General features: G+C 38.4%; 2 protein-coding genes across 7 annotated transcripts in view; both read left to right on the top strand.

Annotated features, from left to right (window-relative positions):
- Positions 1-2,086: 2,086 nt before the first annotated feature.
- si:dkey-204f11.64 (uncharacterized protein LOC100537752 homolog) lies at positions 2,087-13,501 on the top strand. Of its 2 annotated transcripts, none has more exons than XM_036561509.1 (3): positions 2,087-2,300; positions 5,903-6,029; positions 12,928-13,501. In XM_036561509.1, exons 1-2 carry the CDS (start codon positions 2,214-2,216, stop codon positions 6,026-6,028), a joined length of 213 nt encoding a protein of 70 aa, XP_036417402.1. In that variant the 5' UTR covers positions 2,087-2,213; the 3' UTR covers position 6,029; positions 12,928-13,501. The 2 variants fall into 2 exon arrangements, with proteins under 2 accessions (XP_036417402.1, XP_036417401.1); XM_036561508.1 differs by lacking the exon at positions 12,928-13,501 and adding an exon at positions 10,461-10,855 and having other exon boundaries at positions 2,091-2,300.
- Positions 13,502-17,236: 3,735 nt separating this feature from the next.
- Positions 17,237-21,941, top strand: part of carm1 (coactivator-associated arginine methyltransferase 1) — a 31,556-nt gene continuing 26,851 nt past the window's right edge. For all 5 annotated transcript variants that reach the window (XM_036561496.1, XM_036561497.1, XM_036561493.1 and 2 more), the window contains exon 1: positions 17,237-17,451. In XM_036561496.1, the coding sequence (XP_036417389.1) occupies positions 17,310-17,451 (142 nt within the window). In that variant the 5' untranslated portion in view covers positions 17,237-17,309. The remainder of the gene's footprint in view (positions 17,452-21,941) is intronic.

Genomic DNA, 21,941 nt, shown 5'->3' on the forward strand with positions numbered 1-21,941 from the left:
AGCAATACTGCTACTGAGTGCTGATTGGTTGTCATTAATGCTACTGAGTGCTGACTGGTTAGCATTACTGTTACTGAAGGCTGATTGGTCAGCATTACTGCTACTGCGAGCTGATTGGTTAGCACTACTGCTACTGAGAGCTGATTGGTTAGCACTACTGCTACTGAGAGCTGATTGGTTAGCATTACTGCTACTGAGAGCTGATTGGTTAGCACTACTGTCACTGAGAGCTGATTGGTTAGTATTACCGCTACTGAGAGCTGATTGGTTGTCATTACTGCTACTGAGTGCTGATTGGTTAGCATTACTGCTACTGAAGGCTGATTGGTCAGCATTACTGTTACTGAACGCTGACTGGTTAGCATTACTGCTACTGAATGCTGACTGGTTAGCATTACTGCTACTGAGAGCTGATTGGTTAGCATTACCGCTACTGAACGCTGACTGGTTAGCATTGCTGCTACTGAATGCTGACTGGTTAGCATTACTGCTACTGAGTGCTGATTGGTTAGCATTACTGCTACTGAGTGCTGAATGGTTAGCATTACTGTTACTGAACGCTGACTGGTTAGCATTACTGCTACTGAATGCTGACTGGTTAGCATTACTGCTACTGAGTGCTGATTGGTTAGCATTACTGCTACTGAATGCTGATTGGTTAGCATTACTGCTACTGAACGCTGACTGGTTAGCATTGCTGCTACTGAGAGCTGATTGGTTAGCATTACTGCTACTGAGTGCTGATTGGTTAGCATTACTGCTACTGAGAGCTGATTGGTTAGTATTACTGCTAATGAACGCTGATTGGTTAGCATTACTGCTACTGAGGGCTGACTGGTTGGCATTACTGCTACTGTGTGCTGATTGGTTAGCATTACTGCTACTGAGTGCTGATTGGTCAGCATTACTGTTACTCAGGGCTGATTGGTTAGCATTACTGCTACTGAATGCTGACTGGTTAGCATTACTGCTACTGAGGGCTGATTGGTTAGCATTACTGTTACTGAGAGCTGAGTGGTTAACATTACTGCTACTGAGGGCTGATTGGTTAGCATTACTGCTACTGAACGCTGACTGGTTAGCATTACTGCTGCTGAGAGCTGATTGGTTAGTATTACCGCTACTGAACGCTGACTGGTTAGCATTACTGCTACTGAGGGCTGACTGGTTAGCATTACTGCTACCGAGAGCTGATTAGTTAGCAATACTGCTACTGAATGCTGATTGGTCAGCATTACTGCTACTGAGCACTGATTGGTTAGCATTACTGCTACCAAGAGCTGATTGGTTAGCATTACTGCTGCCAAGAGCTGATTGGTTGTCATTACTGCTACTGAGTGGTGATTAGTTGTCATTACTGATACTGAGAGCTGATTGGTTAGCATTACTGCTACTCAGAGCTGATTGGTTAGCAATACTGCTACTGAGAGCTGATTGGTCAGCACTACTGCTACTGAACGCTGAGTGGTTAGCATTACTGCTACTGAGAGCTGATTGGTCAGCATTACTGCAACTGAGCACTGATTGGTTAGCATTACTGCTACCAAGAGCTGATTGGTTGTCATTACTGATACTGAGAGCTGATTGGTTAGCATTACTGCTACTCAGAGCTGATTGGTTAGCATTACTGCTACTGAGGACTGATTGGTTAGCATTACTACTACTGAGTGCTGATTGGTTAGTATTACTGCTACTGAGTGATGATTGGTTAGCATTACTGCTACTGAACGCTGACTGGTTAGTAGTACTGCTACTGATTGCTGATTAGTTAGCATTACTGCTACTGAATGCTGATTGGTTGGCGAACTGATTGGCGTGTACATTGGCTGACTGAAGGTAATGAACAAAAGGCACCTTAAGTCCTATAATCGGAGTACTAAAGCGCTCAAAAAGATAACAGCGGCGTTAAAATATTTTATCCTATTTTGTGTTCAGTAAATTAACGCATTCCTCCATATAAAAATGTTTGTATTTACAGACTATGATTTTGCTCAAATTCGCCATCTTAACCCGTTCATTTTGCGCTCCTTCATGACTAGTGATTCACTAGCTACGTAGGGCACTAGGGCTCGATTCGAGACGCGCCCGTCCTCGCAGAAGGAAAAGTTAGTCTGAAGAGGGGGCGGAGATGAGCTTTTTTTGCCGTCGTCCCTCTTTTATTTTAATCACTGTTTAGCTCGGAGCTCTCCCTGTCAGCCTCGCGGTCGGATGAGATGTCAAACAACAGCGCAAGCAGTTTGGTTATCGCCCAAAAAGCCGTAAAACAACTGCGGCTGGAGGCCAGCGTCCGCCGGATAAAGGTAGGGAGAGAAAACAAACGGAGCTTTAGAAGAGAGAGAGAGGGAGAGAGAGAGAGGAAACCATTGACTGACCGACTTCGAGGGACGAAGCTGAAGTCAGTTTCTTATTTAAAGTTTCCCATTCTCCCTTAAATGGTGCAGCGGTTACATTCTGGCCTCGGGCACTATTTAAGGTGGAACGGGGAAATTCGAAGAAGAAGCTGGAGAATTAGACGTTCACTTCAGCCTCGTCTTCGAGGGCGTGACCGGACTAACTTGTTGTACAGTGGTCAAACCAGAAAGCTGGAACATTTTAAGACAGCACAGAGTCTGTTTCTGGAGAAATACCCTTTTTTTATATACCAGAAAATTATTTTTCGGAGTTCAAATTAGACGGATAATGTTAATTGGGTAGCCAGGCAACTGTTAGCCACTCGAAACTGCGACCCTTCTTTAGAAGCTAAGTTAGCACCTGTTCATTCACCTCCGCTCTGTTGATAAAGCTTCAACACTACCAGACAAACCTTTAAAGCAGTGGTTCTTCGAAAAATCATATGTTTTCAGTTTTACCCCTTTTTCTAAATTTAGTCGGTCAGTCAGGACGTGTTTGAAGTTTGCCTCGTTAACTAGTACTCGTTTGCCCTAGGCGAAGGTAGGGAGGCCCCCATGAGCCGAGGGCCCCCAGGAAAATACAAATAATTATACTGTAAGCGTTAAGGTTAAATGCTCTGTTTCAGTATATATCTATACATTTTTAAAAGACTGGCGACTGGCGAATATTTTCTGTAATTTTATTGCAGCCTCGCTCCCCGGCCACGTTTTCCCTGTTGTTGCTCAAAAAAAGTAATCCATTCAATTTACTCATTACATTTCAAAAATGTAATGATTACAGTACTTATTACATTCTGAAAAAAGGTATTATTACTTATTACTTCTGTGTTATTCTGTACCAAATTATCCTTCTACATTGGCAGATAATTTTGCTTGTTTAAAGCATTATTTCTTAAAAAAAAATCTGTCTGCCAGTATAGTGAGATATTATCACCTTAATTAAATAAGCTAAGTATCAATGTATAGCAACAGTTAAATCATCTAATATTTTTACAACTAACTCAAAATGAGAAGTATTGGATATATAGGCTAGATTTAAGATGATTTCACTTGCCAGGATATAATTTTTTATATGCTGGCAAGTCTAGAGTCGTGCCACTGAGGAGCCCAGAGCCTCTCATGCTTCACTGGGTCTCATTCCTGTCTTTTGCCTAGAGCCCCAGAATCACTAAATCCACCCCTGGTTAGCGCGGTGCCAACTGTGTGCCTAAATCATCACTCCACCCTGTTGAGTTGTGAAATAATCTTAAAATTATATCTCTTGTCCATTTTAGTAGCTAACTGTGTGTAGTTTTTTGAGATTAACTAACAATTCGACACATTTTGAGGCAAACGTGTGATGAGTTAGACATGCAGTTACGCTCTTAAAGGATGTGTGTTAAAAACAACACATTCTGTCTTTAAATAGTCACATCAGTGGGTTACTTTTAACACAGCGTGGCGAAATATTTCTGTACCCAGTTAAAGGTAACACACGTTGGGTTGCTTTTAACACGGAATGTGTTAAATCAGAAAACAGTCTGACGCAAAAAGTGTTAAAATGGGTAACACTAGTTAATGTGTCACTTTTTACAGTGTAGCTTAGCACCACGTTAATTGGTGGTGTATAAACTTCCGTTACAAGCTACAGTGCTAAAACTAAAACAAAAAAAAAAGGGAAAATTATTTTTATTGTAAGTTTTCTTTTACTTGGAAATTATTGTAGTTTGCAAATGTAATCAGATAAGACATAGAAACAAACAGTGAAATTAAATGAGGAACAAGTGCTATGCATAGTATGTAAATCAATACAAATTCAAAATGAGTATAAATCAGAATATAGTATATTGTTTATTAGTGTTTTCTTGTGCACTATACAGATCTGTATTATGTGACGCCGATATTTTGTCAAGAGTTCACATTTTAGGGTGCTTCAGTTTATTAAGGTAAAGCAAAAACGAAAAAAGGTGAGAGTAAGTGAGAAAGATAAGGTTTTAGTTCATACGCTGTGGTTTTAGTCCAGGCTGCTGTAGTCCCTCTCGCTCAGAACTCTACATATTGAAGTTGAGCTGTGGTGAGAGTGAGAGTGAGCATGTGCCCCGAACAGAGAAGCTCTTTGTTGATTGTAAACCGTGTGACAGTGCGAGGATTGTTGGCTGCTAAAGGCCAAATCCTAATTAGAGACACATGCTTTTCCCTGCGGGAAGAGACGGCTAAAAGTGTAACATCAAGGAAGCTCCAAAAACAATTCCTCCTTTTTCCCGTTTTAATAGTAACGAAACACATAAAGTACTGTGCAAAAGTCAGAGACCACGGTTCATTCATTTAATGCCCAGACAAAACGGTCAGGACCTCTTGTTATTCAGTGGAAAAACAACAAGAGTTTCCAATACAGCTTAAAATAGAATTAAACGATCAGATAAACAGTAAAAGCTGTGAGAATGGACTGACCACCCCAGAGTCCAGACCTCAACATCACTAAATGAGAACCAACAGGGAAAAATATCTCTGCAGATTTCTTTGAACAACAAGTGAGTCTCCTGAAAAGAATGAAAGGCGAAGAGTGACACAATAAATACTGAGAAAAAAAGATATTTCTGTTGAATTTCGAGTGGGTTACTTGGTTTTTTGAACATTTTTTTTTTTTTTTTGCAATGTTCAACAATGACGACACAGCATGGTGTACACTAATAAAAGACAACTCCTTTATTGGTTTCCTTCACCCTTTTCCCTAAAGACCCGCCCTTATCTCTCTACTCCGCTCAAAGTACTATAATTAAACTGTGATAATAAACATAAGTACAAATACAAATAGGAAATAAAATTGGCAGAACATGCAAACTAACTAAAAACTAAAATAAATAAATAAATAAAATAATATATATGCACCTATACACACACAGAGGCATGTACTTATACAGATGATTACTTGGTTTTTAATTTAATGGTCATTTTGTCAGGAAATTGAATAAATGAAGCTGATCTTTGCACAATATATAAATAAATAAAATACATAGAGTCGCTGCTGGAACAAAACCTTGTGTTCTTACTTGTAATGGAAGTCAGTGTAACAAATTACGGAGTTTACAATTTATGGAAAAAAGCAGAAATTGACAAAAGTGGAGATTACTATTGAAAGGTTTTGAGGTTTCCATAATATGTAGCTAATTTGCGTTGAAAATACACGTGTAAAACGATTGTATTGCGGTGTTACTATGATAGATGTGGCCAGAATGGTGGACAGAGCTGTAGACATTTTCATAATGACTGAATTATATCAATAATTAAATTCTAAACAAATGAGTTTTCTTGTGATGTTCAAATATCAAGGCAGAGTGTTTTTACATGAATTATGATGAATGATTCTTTCCTAAAGCATTTGAAATATTGAATAAAACATCTTAAAATTACTTTTAAAGTTACTGTGTAAGTCATTATTAAAATAAAATAACAGTAATTATTCATATAAATAATGATTCCAAACTTTTGAATGTTAATGTATTCCTGTTGTTTATGTTCCTTAATGTTGTTAGGTGTCCCAGGCGGCAGCTGACCTGAAGGCTTTTTGCTTGCAAAATGCCCATAAAGACCCGCTGCTTATGGGGGTCCCGTCCAGTGACAACCCATTCCGGCCCCCAAAATCCTGTGAGCTCTTCTGAGGTAATGACCAGTGCTAGGAGTGACACATTACAAAGCAGCATAATTACTTTTTCCTGTAACAAAGCAGTGAAATACATTACAATTTAAATACTGTAATTACATAACAGTTACTGATGGACAGGGGAACCCCACCATTTTTGAAAAATTTATGCATGACTAAACAATTAAGATGTAAGCGAAGCCATTCAAAGTGGTTGGATGTGAAATGCGCCGGTCTAGAAAAGCTGCGTCAGAATTGTTGTGGTGGTGATAGGAACCAGACGTCTGAAGTGCGAATTCCACTTAGACTTTTCACTAAAATGCGTCCCCATTTTGACCAGATGAGATGCGTTTTTTAGACTTATTAGGGTGAGAACAAACGGAGAGTGATACTTCTAAACCAATCCAATGCCTTGTGCATGGTGCGATGGTGCGCTTGTCAACACTGTCCAGCGGACAACAAGCCTGTCGTTACTAATGCAAGTTAGCATCACTGGAAAGTCCCCCAAAAACCTTCAAATAAGCATGTATATTCATGTGTAAGGATAAATCCAGCCTGCGTATCCTCCATCCTTTATTTCATTAAGTGCGTTTACCTGCATAATTACCTAACAATCCAATGAACTGAAACCGAAAATCAGATTTTGTTTGTTTATATGCACTTGAGTCAGGCAGTACTCAGATTTCTGCTTTACAACCAGCCAATAAACTCACAGAAGAAGACGTGACGTAAACGTAACGTAAAACTCAAACTTTATGCCGCAGCTTTTTTTTCCAAGCCACTTTACCTGAAAATATGAACATAAATCATCTAGAAGATTTAAATCCTTCATTTTGTCAAGCATGTATTTGGTTTCAGCGTTGCTCCAAAAGTGTTTTGCTGCGTCTTTCGGCGATGCTGCTCGCTTATTTCCGGTACTGATGTCTGTTTTCACACATGCGCAGACTGTGAAATCGGAAAGAAATCAGAGTAAGAGTTTACATGCACTGAGAAATCTGATTACTGAGCTAAAGTCCAGCTCTCTTGATCAGATTTCTTAATCGGATTTTTAGACTTTACTCCAGTCTAAGAAATCGGAGTGTGCTGTTTACATGACCCTTTGAATAATCAGATAACTACAGAAATAATATTATGATCAGATTATTAAGTGCATGTAAACACACTTATTATTTATTCTCTCCTCCTGCTAGTCAGCGCTGGGCAGACACATCTCCACTCACTTAATTATACACAGACAGCGAACACACATTAAATGTCGTCAAGATTCATCTCTGACCAGTTCCGAATGTGGTTTGAGTGATGGATCTTAATCCACTCACAATTGGTCATGGGAGTGTTTACTTCTGGCTGTCACGTGAAATTCAAACAAGACCCGATCAACAAGAACGCATGTTGATGCGTGGTGTAAACAGGACCTCTGGAACACACGAGACAAGTAACTTGAGAATTTAACGAAGCTAAAATAGGTTTCTGATTTGAATTTCTCGTTCCACTTTAAATGCTGGAGCAGTTACATTTAGGCATCTGTACAAGTGCCAGAGTGTAACTGCTACTCCATTTAAGGTGGAATGGAAAATTCGAACAGTAGGCTGTTGAATCAGCCTTGTAGAAATTCAGACATGAAACAACATTTAGCTCTAGACAGGTTTATCTATATTTTGTTCAGTTTTGTTTGTGTTATTTTGCATAATAAAATATTTCAGAGTTACTTTGGTTGGTAAGTGGTTCATATTAAATATTGAAGGGACATCAAACAGGTTAACTTAAGCATCTAAAACGATTTTATTTGAACAGGCACACTACAAAACAATCAGAAATTCTCGTTTTTGGCCATACTGTCCAGAACTCCATAAGATGTTATGTTGTCATTCTGTAGTTAGCTATTATCTGGATGTGGCATTCGCCTGTCCCCCCGGCTCTTGCGGCTGTCTCGTCGGGTTTCGTCCCTGCTCGGAGCTCGGGCCCTGCCACCCTGCTAAAATACTATTTTTTTTTATAGGAAAATAGGGTTATTTACAGACTGCACAACACACGCTACCTCACCCCTAATCTCTTATGATGAGTAATAGGACAGAATTTGCATATGGACAACAACTCATGGTTCATAATCAAATTATTGTCATAGGCACATCACATTTATTCAGAGTGGCTGTGGGTCCTTAAAAAGCTTAACATTTATGTTTTACAAATAAAAGGCTTAATATGGATGGACATTTACATTGGAATTTATATATAAATGTGTATGTACATATATATATATATATATTTGACATCATGTCATCATGCGGCAGACATTGAGTAATATGGGGTTGTTGTGGCAACGTTACCTGCTGTTTTTCTTGCATTTTATTTTACATTTTTTTGTTTAGAGAGAGTATATTTGGTATATCGTCACTGCAAATGTGACCTTAAAGTACATTTGAAGTGGCATTAAAAAAAGTCTTTAAGAGTATTACATTTACCTCAAGGATGCCCCCAAAACCCTGTTGTTGTTTACATACCACCACAAAATGTGAACGCTTTGGTTTGATGTTGCCTCCGCATTTGGTATCATTTTTTTTTTGTGTACATGTGTTGGGTACTGTGCACATCAGACACCACCCATTTATTTAATTCCCAGTCAAGACAGCCATTAAGGACACATTTTTCATCTTTCCCAAAATATTTCCAAGGAGATCAGACATAAGATGAAACCACTTGCTTTAGAAAGGAAAATAAGTGGAAAAAACAGGAGTTTTTAAAAGTGATTAAAAGAGACACAGAAGATGAGACTCCTAACAACCACCTGAAAAATGTGGTAGACCATCAAAACTGTCCCCCTGAGATAAACAGCACGTTTATCTCAGGGGGACAGTTTTGATGGTCTACCACATTTTTCAGGTGGTTGTTAGGAGTCTCATCTTCTGTTTCATCTTTGGTTTCATTTAAAGGTTTCATCTTTGAGAGAGAGGAGAAAATCAAGCTGCTTCAGATCTGAAAACATCCACAGGTGTTTCTGTCCATCCTTCCACAGTGAGAAGACGACTCAGCACTATGGGTCTGAAAGGATGTGTAGCTGCCAAGAAGCTACGACGGCATTTTAGGGCCACTGTTAATAAAAATAAAAATAGTAGACTTCGAGAATAAAGTCATAATATTTTGAGAAAAAAAAAGTCGTAGAATTATGACATTAAAGTGGCATTAATACCAGGAAAGGTCGCAATATTGTGGCCAACGGCTTTGCAAAGGGAAGGCAGCACCTCCTCGTGTTAAATGAGGGGCGGTGAGTTGGTGGAGTTATACTTTCATATCGATTTCACCCATAAAGAAACACTCAGTCTCCCTGTCTCTCCTGCACATCAGCACCAGATTATTATTAGTAATCTGAAACGGCTGAGCAGGAAACTGTTTATCTAGAATAGAGAGCCAGACGGACTCGGAGGAAACTGTCTGTCTGTGTTGTTGAAGGAGAATCGCAGGGTCGTCTACACGGCTATCGGTGGCTACATCTCCGCGCCATTCAAAGAGGGCATGAAGTTTCACAGACAGTGAGAATGATGATCAAAATGATCGTTCCACAAGGAGACAGGAGTGAGTGGAGCTCCAGCGCCAGTACAGCAACCGAGACCCCAACGCGTTATGGCAGCCCCCCTACAGTTAGCCCCCTTTATCCTCCAAATATTACGGCTTTTTTCTTGAAATAGTATGACTTTATTCTCGAAGTCTACTATTTTTATTTTTATTAACAGTGGCCCGTCGTAAGTAGCCTCCCTGGGAAAAGAAATAAACAAAAAAGAACATCTGCTGGTGTTCTTAGAAAAAATGGACTGTCCACCCCAGCGTCCAGACCTCAGCATCACTGAATGTGTTTGCAATTGTGACTCAGATTGTGAGAAGCAGAAAATTTAACCAACTTCTAAGACTGAACTTCAGAAGGGTGGAAAAATAGATGAAAGTAAGTCTCCCGAATGGAAGGGAAGGAAGTAGGATAAAAAAAAGGTAGCAAAGGATGAAAATTTTTGTTGTAGCTAGTTGTTGAGGCTTTTGAGTAATTTTCTATTAAATATGTTGCTCTGCTATTTTCCTGATGCTGAAATTTTTGAACTTGTACTTATTGGCTGTTTTCACTGGAAATGAGGTGAAGAGTGGCCTCTGACTTTTGCACAGTACTGCATGTCCAATGAAGAGCGGTCTCTGACTTTTGCACAGTACTGCATGTCCAGTGATTTTGCCACAGCACCCAGCTTTTCTCAGGGATTGTCTGTCTGCTTGTCTGTTTATCTACAGTATTAGATCAGTAAAAATCTATTAAAACGCACCTTATTGATGAATCATCAGTGATTATCGGTGTGCGAGATGATGCTAATCATATTTTTAATTCTGCTACTTCTCTATATCACCTCTGTTATTGTACTGTAACTGTAAAAACAATCCTTTCTCTCTTTCTTTTTTCCCTCTCTGAATGTATAAAGATGAAGAGGGCTTTAAAAGCTCATTCCCGTTCTTCCTTCACTTCAGGAGTGACACTCATCGCTGGATCGACACTACTTGCACATTTACACTGACCTTTTTTCTTTTTGTGGGAGACGCTACTGAAGCTTTGCTGTTAAAATCCAATGTATTGTAATTTCACTTTAAAGGGCCCATATACATCATTTTTCTTGTAATTTATTTTTCCATACTGGGATCCACTTATGACAGTTGTGTTTCTTTTTTTTAAGCAAAAACGTCATTTTCATTTTTACATGACATTTTCCAACCTTTTTTATCGCCTAGAATTAAACAGCCTGTTCTATTACTGTAAAACTGATATATCGATGTTCTCAGAAGAAAACATATCTCTAAAATGAGAACTTTACAGGAGAAGGTCCATTCATGATGAAATTTAGACACAATATAAAAGGCAACAGGCCTTTTCACATTGTCAAAAAATCAAAAATGGCAAAAATAGAGATACGAGGTTTTGTTCTGACAGCTGCGATATGTAAATGAGCTGCGTTCTGATTGGCTGACCTATCTTGTGCCTTGTTTAAAAATCACACCGAAACGCTTCTTATAACTTTGGCTTGAAAGGGCGTGACTGAACTGTAGACGGAATAGGCAGATGTATGCAAATGAGCTGGGTTGTGACATCACATAAACAATGGATTCAAAACGGGCTGTTTTTGCTGGTTAATTTCCATGTACGTTTTGAAACTTTGTTTACATCGTATATCGAGACTTCAAATGGGCCCTTTAAGAGATATAGTTTTATGTATTGTATCATTTACTGTAAAATGAGGGGAGTTTGAGTCCTGAAAGCTCTAACATGACAGGAAAACAGATGAAACACAAAATTCTCAGGCCTTTTATTCCAAACACTGAATATCCTTACTTTCTCGTCTTAATTTTTCTTTAAACAAATTTGCATTCTCTTGTCTTTTATTTCTCAAATGTCAGTCAAATTCATTGGACAGGTGAGATGCAATTCGGCAGAAACAATTTGACAGCTTTATTGTGACGTATTCAGTTTGGTGGAAAGTCAAATGTACTTTAAATATTAAGGTCATACATGTAATGAAACTCTAACCCTTTACAGTCCATTTAAAGGAGATGTGTGTAATATTTTGACTTTTGGGTCAGTTTAAAAAGTGCCAAAATCAGCCAGTTTAGCTAACTGAAGTTGTAAATAAGTTTTAATGGCATGTTTATCAGCCAGTGCTGTTCTGTATTTTGCCACGAATACAGTCAAGCAAATTGGAAGAGCCAGTTATCAGTAACAACAGCAGATACAATACAAAACCCTGTTATTTAGCCCTGCTTGTAGATCTTTTGTTGACTGAAAATGAAACAGGGATTTTATTGCTAAGGTCTAAACACTGAAAAGAAGATATGCTTTGAATATACGTTATTCAGTTGTATACATCATTTCCATGGGAATTAAATGTATTACATATACAGTACTGTTAAGTCAGTGACCCATTCATTTAGTTAATTTCCAGTCAAAATGACCACTAAGTACAAGTGATTGGTTTTTCAGCATGAGCACAAAAGCAGGAAACATATACCTCTTATTCTCCAGGGTATATTTTGGTTTTTCCATCTGAATTTACATGACCAAATTGTAAGGCTAATTATTCAGTAACTGCATGAAATAAATATAAATTTTTATTTTATTTATTATTTTTGTAAAAGCTCCCCTCAAATTAACAGAACATGTGTTTTATGATCACACAGATTGCTATATGCTTACAATTTACTGCTGAAAGCCAAAAATCTTTTTTGTCGCTCTTTGTGTTATTTTATAAAAATAATTTTCACAGAGCAGATCACTGAAGAGACGCCATCTGTTTATAGTTTCTAGCTCAGATTTGTGGAAAAATCGGTCGACTTTCAGTAGACAAAAAAAGTTCAGCTTCTTTATTACCCCATCTATTTGACTGGAAAGAAGACAGTTACAGCTCTCATATGACACCCACCTTTTGAATGTAGCTTATGAAATATGAACTCAGCAACTAAATATATCTTTTTTTCAGTATTTAGTATGTCCACTCTGTTACTACAGCTTCCGGTCTTTTCAGAAGACTCGCTTTCAGTTTTCCAAAGAAATCTGCAGGGATATTTTTTCACACCTCCAAAGTTCAGTCTTAGAAGTTGGCTGCACTTTCTCTTAAAGTAGTATCTGATGGGTACAGCTCTGGTGGTCTGTCAGTTCTTGCACGGTTCTTAGGAGCCCCATTTTCTCGATCTGTAATCATTTTTTTTACTCGATAGCCATTTTGACTGGAAGGATGGTGTCTGACTTTTTGCACAGCACTGATATTATATATGATATGTTTTATTCATGTGGAAATTATGTACACATTTGAATTAAATCCAAGTAAAATCTATATTTTTTGTGTATTTAAACAGTCTGAATACTAAATGAGGTACTTTTTTCTTTGTTTTTTTTCTCCACAGTGAAGATGTCGGTTCATATTGTATTATTTTTACTGTTTGCAGAAATTCTACGTATAGTGCCAAGAAAGTGAAGATGAAAAAGAAACACATATAAAAGCCTATTCATCTGAGATTAAATGTGTAATATATGCCATTCAGACACCTGTCATATATCAAAACCAACCGTGGCAGCAGTACAATGTATTTCATTTAATAGGACACCTACTGCATTAAAGCTAAGCATTCCTACCTATAACGGCAAATATGCACTCAGAAAATCACAGAAATCCCTGCTTAACACCTAAAAAACTGTTTTGGGAGCTTTCCACAGACCCACACCCATTCACACGATCTGACCACATGTGTTTTGTCTGTGTTATACAAGCCTACATGAAATGTGTAATTGAATTTATATAAAGACATTATTTGAAGGATGAAAAATTATTATCCTGTAATGTGTTTACTGAACAGGTTTTATGCAGTTTTGCATTTTTAAATACACTAAACCATCAGCTGCTCAGTGCCTTGAAATACACACGCACCTATGATATATATTATGGATGCACATTTCCAATAAAGTTATTTCACAATGATGTTTTCATGCGTTAAGTATTTTTTAATATTTAATCACGTAACAAGTGACGGCAGATGACTGACTGTTCAAATCCGCAAAGGGCCGGTGTAGGTGTATGCAAAAGTGGGAACACCCCTAGTCAAATTGCATGTTTTGTTGACTTTCTAAGTAAAATTAGGTAAACACGTCCTCTACAGGGAACTGTTTCATTTTTAGGCAAATCTTATTGCACACTTTCTGTTTGATAATAATTTTTTTATTTATATAGCACTTTTTATGCCGGTGGCAGCTCAAAGTTCTTTACAGACAGGTGATAAAGCTTAACAGTCATACAAGAAATTATAAGCATTCATTTAGAATCATATAAGAAAATGACACAGATCACATTAAAAGATAAATACCATGAGATTAATTAAATGCTGAGTTAAAGAGACGTTTTTAGATGCTTCTTAAAAGTGAGCGCTGAGCTTGACTGTCTAATAAAAGGTGGAATTGAGTTCCACAGTTTAGAAGCAGAATAACTGAACGAGTCTCTCCAGGTTTTCTATATTTTACAGAGGGTGTTTGTAGAAGACCAGTATTTGCAGATCTAAGATCACATGCTGGAACATAAACAGACAGACACTGTGATGTAAGCAGTGCCTTAAGGTCATTTAGAGCCTTAAAACTATCCTGAACAATACAGGTATCGATATGTTTAACATTTTGGAAAAAATAAAGCATAAAATTTAAAATGTGTCATTACTTTTGCACAGGCCATGTTATATATTATCGCTGCTGTCGGAAGAAAACCTCGTATCTCCATTTTTGTCGTTTTTCTGTTTTTGACGTAATTTGAAAATGCCTGTTCTCCTTCACATTGTTTGTAAATTTCATAAGGAATGGCCCAAAAGAAATGGCCCAAAATGAGTTGGAAAAAAGTCTGGTTCCATTGACTTACATTAAAGATAAAGTAGGTTTTTTCCTTCTCCTGTAAAGTTATCATTTTGGAGATACGAGGTTTTCTTCCGACAACAGCGAAATGTTAAATTGTGCATTAAAACGTGTTCTCTGTAGGATGTGTTAGTCAACTAAGCATAATTTGACCAGGGGCACCAAAACTTGTACATACAACAGTATATAAATGCTTTTTTAGTAATGTGAATTTTTTATGTAGTTAAATTCGACGTTTTTTGTACTTTTATGTGGCAGTATTTGCATCAGTCAGTCCATTTTTCTCAGATCACCAGCAGCTTCTTTGTTTGATGTGTCTGTCTCCTTTTCTCAGTGAGGCTTCTTGACAGCTACACATCCTTTCAGACCCATAGGGCTGAGTTGTCTTCTCACAGTGGAAGGATGGCTGTGGTTCTTTTTTCAGATCTGAAGCAAAAGTGGAGCTTCTGTCTTGGTTGCGCGGTTGTTAGGAGTTCCATTTTCTCTGTATCTTTCAATGATTATTTTTTCTTTCCTTTTTCTTGTGCAAGTGGATTATTTATATCTAATCTCCTCAAAATATCTCCTGAATATAAATAACTTTACTAATAACTAATGACCATTTTGATTGGAAATTAAAATAAATAAATGAAGGGTGGTCTCCACACTTTGGCAAAGGACCCTGCAGAAGAACTCTTTAACGTCTGCGAAACCGTGCTGCAGATGTTTTTTCACTCAGTGGTGGTCAGCGTCATGTCGTGTAGAAATACACTTAAGTGTTTATGAGAGAGGTCATAAGAAAAAGTCTGTGTCAGATTCATGACGTGTTCTTAAACCGCAGAATTGTTCAGAGCTTTGTACTCTGTGCATAGATTCTGTTCTTACACTCATGAACAGAAGATGGTTCTTCAAGGGTTCTTTAGTAAAGAAAATGGTTCTATATAGAACCATGAGCACTCAAAGAACCATTTGCATGACTGAAGGGTTCTTTCCATCATGAAAAGGCTTCTTCTGATTGCGTGCATTGTAGAACCTTTTTGAAAATGGTTCTATATAGCACCAAACAGGGTTCTTCTATTGTTATGGTGTCGAGCTTGTAACAATGGGAGAACCCTTTTAAAAAAGGTTCTATATAGAACCATCTACAGCATATTCATGCACATTTTCCATTAATCCGAAGATCTCTTTCATGATGCAAAGAACCTTTTAATCATGCAAATGGTTCTTTGAGCGTTTATGGTTCTGTATGAAAAAATTTTCTTCGCTGAAGAACCCTTGGAGAACCATCTTTTTTTAAGAGTCTATCTAAGAACAAATCCCAAATAAGAAAATATTGGTGAAGGTCAGAATCTTTGTGAAAGCGGTCTAAGTGGATTTTAAGAAAAAAATTATTTTCAAGAACGGTTGGTGAACGAGGCCCAATAAGTTCATCAAGAAAGCGGGTTCTGTCCTGGGAGTGGAACTGGAGTCTTTGGTGAAGGTGTCGGAGAGCAGGATGTTGAACTCAGAATTATGAACGATGCCTCTCATCCCCTGCTTGCCACACTGGGGTCAGTGTGGCAAGAACCACACTGAAGAACCACAAAAGACTACTAAAGAACTCTTAAAGAACCATCTTTTTTAAGTGTGCAGGACAGCTAAAACATTGAACACTGAGAATAATATGGTCACTATTATGTGCAATATGGCTTTTTTCAACATCATTGCAATATTACTCTTCAATAACATGTGTAACATTATTTTTCAATATCATGTGCAATAATTACTTTAATACTTTTCAATATCATTGCCAATGATTTTCAGTATCATGTGTAACACTCCTTTCTACATTTCTGTTTTAGCCTCCTTTACTACATTTATCTTACTTTTATTTTTATTCCGTTCTAATAAATAATATTACATTTATTTATTAAATTTTTACTTAATTGTGTTTTAATCTTCTGTTGTAATTTTTCTAAGCAACCTCTGACACAAGAATTTCCTACTCTCTTAAAAAGGACTGCTTTTCAGTGGTTCTTTAGTAAAGACAATGGTTCTGTATGGAACCGTTTCCATGCTTAATTGCATGGTGAAATGTTTCTTTCAAATTGATGGGATTCAGATTCTACACAGTACCATTTTCAAGCAGGTTCTATATAGAAACCCATATACATATATAGAACCATATACGTATGGATCTACATAGAACCTACTTGAAAATTGTCCTGTATAGCACCAAAAAGGGTTCTATGTAGAACCATTTCCATGCTTAGTTGCATGGTGAAATGTTTCTTCAAATTAATGGGATTCAGATTCTACATAGTACCATTTTCAAAGAGGTTCTATGTAGATCCATAGAAGTATGGACCTACATAGAACCTGCTTGAAAATTGTTCTATATAGCACCAAAAAGGGTTCTGCTACCATATCAGGCTTGTAACTACACACGCTTAAAAAGAAGGTTCTTCAAGGGTTATTTAGTAAAGCCAATGGTTCTGTTTAGAACCACGTGTTCTACCAATGGTTCTTTGCATGGTGCCTGGTGCTGGACAACGTGTTGAAAATTATTCTATATATATCAAGCTTGTAACAACAGAAGAACCCTTTTTGGTGCTATATAGAACCCTTTTCAAAAAGGTTCTATTCAGAACCATACACAACACGTTCTCCGTAAATCTGAAAAACCATTTCACCGTGCAGAGAACCATTTAAGCTTGAAATGGCTCTGTACAGAACATATGGTTCTAGATAGAACCATTGCCTTTACCTAAGAACCTTTGAAGAAACATTTTAGGAGTATAAGATTTAAGCTACCCGCTTTGACCGAACGGAGGCGCTAATGAGCCCGGCCTGCTTTCCCCGCCGAGTCCGCGGGAGATCGGATCGGAGCGGTTGCGTGTTCGCTGCTGCTGCTGCTCTCTTCCCCCCGAGCTTGAAGATGGCGGTGTCCGTGTTCCCCGGCGTGCGGCTCCTCTCCATTGGGGATGCGAAAGGAGACATCCAGCGGCACTCCGAGCAGCAGCCTCTGCGGCTGGAGGTGAAAACCACCCAGGACGCGGCCCTCTTAAACCTCTCCAACAGTGAGTGAGCGCTCGGCGGTTTGTTTTTCCAGCCTTTGTGTCCGGCACGCTTAGCCTTAGCCGCTGGCTAACGCTAACGCTAATGCTAATGCTAACTAGGCTAGAGCGAATGCAGCATTTAATAGTTGGGTTACGTGTTTGCGTTTGTAGTAAAAACCCGAGTTTGTGCTTTTTAATAATGATTTAATTTAAATCTGTGGCGTTTAACCACAGCTGTGAATGTTACTTCAGACGTACCAGACAAGGCGCTGTTTACTTCACCACGTTGGAAGTGTGGCAGCGTATTCGCCAGCTTCTTGTCCGAATTCTCCGGTCTACCTTAAATGAGGCAGCAGCTGTATTGTGGCGCATGAGGCACCAGCATGTAGCTGCTGCACTGTTTAAGGTGGACCGGGAAAATTCGAATAAGACGCTGACTCCAGCTTCGTCTTGAAGCTAGCTAGCTGCCGCACTACCATGTCCAGCAAAGTGTAAGAAGTTTAATTTGGGGAGATATTAAAGTAGCCGTGGCGTATTTTGGACAACAGCGCCCAAGAAAACATAACTTGTCCTCAACTTCGCGCCTTGGACAATAAAGCGAGGGGGTTAGCTTAGCAAGTTGGCTAACTAATAGCTTATTATTGATGCTGGTTCGCGCCTAACGTTAGTCATAAAGTTAGCTAGCACCTCGCTCTTTCTTTGGAGTCAGTAACTGAGTCCGTCTTAAAACAGAGAGGGCCAAAAATGAAACTTGCCCCTATAAAGTGTCCCAGAGTTTCGTGTTTAAGGCGCTTTAAAGGGGAACTCCACCAGGTTTTCAGAATTTCTGAATAATTCAGTCCTTGAGATGTAAACAGTGATTCAGAGTGGTCTGATGTGAAATAGGTCCTTGAGACTCAGATTTCTTTACAGTGGTGGTGATAGGAACCAGGGGTCACAGTGTCTACAACACCAGTATAGCCGTTTAATTTACTATCCAAAACCACCAGTAAACCTGCACGTGTCTTCTGAGTTTTTATGTGTAGTATTGATGATGGTAAAATGGACATAAGATTTCTTTGGGGACTGTTTTGCCTAACAATGCCCTGTGTGTACCCCTCTGCCATGAATTAACTAAAATAAATGGATTAAAACACATTTTAAGCCAAAATTTCACACAACTATCATAAAACAGTGTCTCAGACATCAGGCAGCATGTATCTCACCATTTCATGTAATAGCTTTTAGAGGCGGACGTCTGGTTCCTATCAGCACCACTGTGAACAATTCTAAGAAGGCAAGTTTCTCTAGAACGGAGCATTTCACACCAAGCCAGTCTGAGTATCTTTGTTTACATCGCAACCATTTAATTATGTAGAATTTTTAAAAAATCGATGGAGTTCCCCTTTAAGTGCTTAATCTAGCCCTAACGCGTGCCAGCTGGCAGGGGGAGTGCGACCGTGTTTTATTTTTTGAGCTTGGATGGCGCACATCGCATCACTGGACGCCGGTCTATGTGAGAGAAATGTGAGCCACATATTCAGTGCTCATTTAGGCAGTATAACATGCTGTGCTTTTAGCCTGTGTACTGTTTTACTTATCCACAACCGCTTAGACGTTCATCTTTGTTCACTATGAGACAATAGCAGGTCCCCCCCGCCTCCCCTCTTGCCACTTGCCCGCCTGTTCATTCAGCAGTCTCGGCTTTTGTTCGAGCCTCAGGCTGCCTTGGATGCTCCTTGGAAGAAAAGAATGGAGAAGCGGCTCCGTGAGCGCAAAAGCACATTTGCACAACACGGCGCTCTCAGAGACGTGTTTTATTCGGTCGTGAAATGTCTGTAAATATCATATCGTCATGTTTAAGATATAAGCAGGAGTTTCAGAAAAGAAAAGTGGTCTTTCGGATCTCCTCAAACATCCCAAAGAAAGGATTATAGCCACACTGCATCCCAGTGTTAAAGGGGATTCTACTGATGTTTCAAAATTTCTCCACAAGTAAACAATTAAAATGTGAACAAAGTAGTACAGAGTTGATCGATATGAAGTGCTTTGTTGTGGGGAAACCTAGCGAGAACTGTTCACAGCAGCGGTGATGGGAACCAGATGTCTGAAGAAGTTGAAGTCCTCTAAATACTCCTTCACAGAAAGTTATTACATTGAACAGGCTGTGAATACGCTGCCTGATGTCTGAGTCCTTGTTTTGTGATAGCTTTGAAATAACCCTTGGATTTTGGCCTGAAATATATATTTCTAAGTTATATTAATGGAGTATGGAGGTGCATGAAGGGGTCCTGTAAGTCACTTTTGGTCCTTTATCACGCCTCTCTGCAGTTCTGTGGACAGAACCTGGTGTTTTTGGTGTTGTGGAGCTGCTAATGTGTAGTAGATATTTTATAGTGTAACGGTACGACATTCAACATTAGCCAAGTTGCACATAAATCTCTGTGAAATAATAGTTATAAAAATAGTTGGTGATTGATCAGCAATCACTGTTTGATGTTCTGTTGATGTCAGTGGTTGATATATATAGTTATATAAATATATAGTTATATAATATATATAGTTATATATGTATGTATGTATGTATGTCAGGTTGTACCATTCTCAGTGCAGTCTATTTGTATAGAGATGTAAACCCACTGTCAGTAGTGAAAACTAGGCATCTGAGTGCATCCTATGCGCACAGTCTCACTCAAGTGACTTTTTTTTTGTTCATTTGTTTTGTTTGGTTAAAGGGTGGAGGCACAGGCGTTAAAGTTCTGGTGGAGAATGTTTATTTATCTGAGCCAAACCATTCTGCAGTACTGTAGTATATAATTAGAGCACTGAATTAAGAGCATTATTAGTGTATAAAATAAAATTAAATCTTGGCCTCAACATTGAAAACTATTGAAACTGGAAATGTGTGTGTGTGTGTGTATGTATGTGTTATATATATCATTAGATTACATATATCATTAGATATGCATGAAAGCATGTAAAAATTTCTCTGTGGTGTTGCTATTAGCAGTTTAATAAGGAATTTTCAAACAGTTCCCAACAGCCCCGTGTACCCAAGTGCTGACACAGGGTTCATACGGCTCCTGGAAAATATAAAGGCCAAATTACAGTACTAAAAGTGTCCTTGAAAAGTAATAAAATCGGAAAATGAAAAGCTGCACCACGTAAGTTTTGGGGATGTGGAGACCTCTCTGGTGGAATTGTGGAACTGCACGCAGCATGTAGAGTTGCTTTGTCCCTTTTGCCCAAAATTAATCTGATGATTGAGAACATGTTAAGAGTTTTGAAAGAGAACTGTCATAAACTTGGTGAAGGACTTGTCTTCAGAGGATGCAAGTGAATGATCTACTATTGTCATTATATCTTTATCAGTATAATAAACATCAAACCCAATCTTTTGAGTCTGTGCATGTGATGTAAATTCATAAAGATGTATGGCGTGGTCCAAAAAACTCCTGCAAAATCCAGTACTGTATAAGACATGAAGAGTTCTGGGCCATATGGCAAAAATATTATCTTGTGATTATTACTTATCACGATATTGCAGAACATAATATGTGTCACTGTATTTTTACATACAGACACAAAGCACAAGTAGTGCAACATTTAAAAACAGCCAAAAATATGTCTTGTGTTTTTTCTCATGTCACACACTTCACTGCACTCAATCCGGTTAAACAGGATTATTTATGCTCTCTGTAATGAAACATGCAGTTGGTCAGTGTTGTTTATGTATGATATTCACAATATGCTTTGAAAAGCATTTTGTTTATCACAGTAGTGACAATATATCATCGTATTGCCCACCTTTATATCACAATTAAACAAAATGAATTATCGAGCAGCCCAACATATGCCTGTGTCAGTCAGCTTTAATTGATAACGATAACAATAATGTTATATGTTGCACCTGATTTTATTTGCAAGATGTGCTGGACTGAGAAAGACTCAATAAACAGATAAAACATTGAAATGAAAAAACACATCTAGAATAAAGAACATAGGCCCTATGAGACATGTGATCTTCGAATGATGTGGACCTTGAAGTTATGATCTTTTATTCAGTGCAGTATAACAGAACCTGGAACAGAGTGTTTCATGTGCCTTCATGTCTCACTCTGCTTCACTGTGAGTTGTTTTGTGTGCTTCTGGAAAAATTTACTCATGGTTGTTTAGCTGTGAGTAAACTGACTGCATTATGGAGCTGAAACGAATTCTGCACTTTCTGTCTTTTGCAAACTTGGATAAATGCAGAAGTGGAAGTCTCTGAGAGGATCTCTGCCGCCGAAAGAAGTTTCTGCTTTTATTTGTAGGATTTACAGGATTTCCTAGTTCGTTAGCTTTACTAGAGCCGGACCGATAATATACACCAATATTAACGGCCAGTATTAGTATCTGCAAAAATACCTGATGAAAACTTACAGTTGTGTACTCTGTTGAACTGTATCATGCTAATACAGACCATGCTGGAGAATCTGAACCCAAATCCTCATGGTTAAAATAACCGAAAGATAGAAAAAAGATATCGAAAA

Source organism: Colossoma macropomum, unplaced genomic scaffold (genome assembly GCF_904425465.1).
Source record: "Colossoma macropomum unplaced genomic scaffold, Colossoma_macropomum, whole genome shotgun sequence".
NCBI classification, from domain to species: Eukaryota; Metazoa; Chordata; class Actinopteri; order Characiformes; family Serrasalmidae; genus Colossoma; species Colossoma macropomum.

Bases quoted from the DNA above. Each gene is read 5' to 3' on its own strand.
- si:dkey-204f11.64 (XM_036561509.1), top strand. From the start codon at position 2,214: ATGTCAAACAACAGCGCAAGCAGTTTGGTTATCGCCCAAAAAGCCGTA. The intron at 2,301-5,902 runs GTAGGGAGAGAA...TAATGTTGTTAG, and splicing joins CCAGCGTCCGCCGGATAAAG to GTGTCCCAGGCGGCAGCTGA.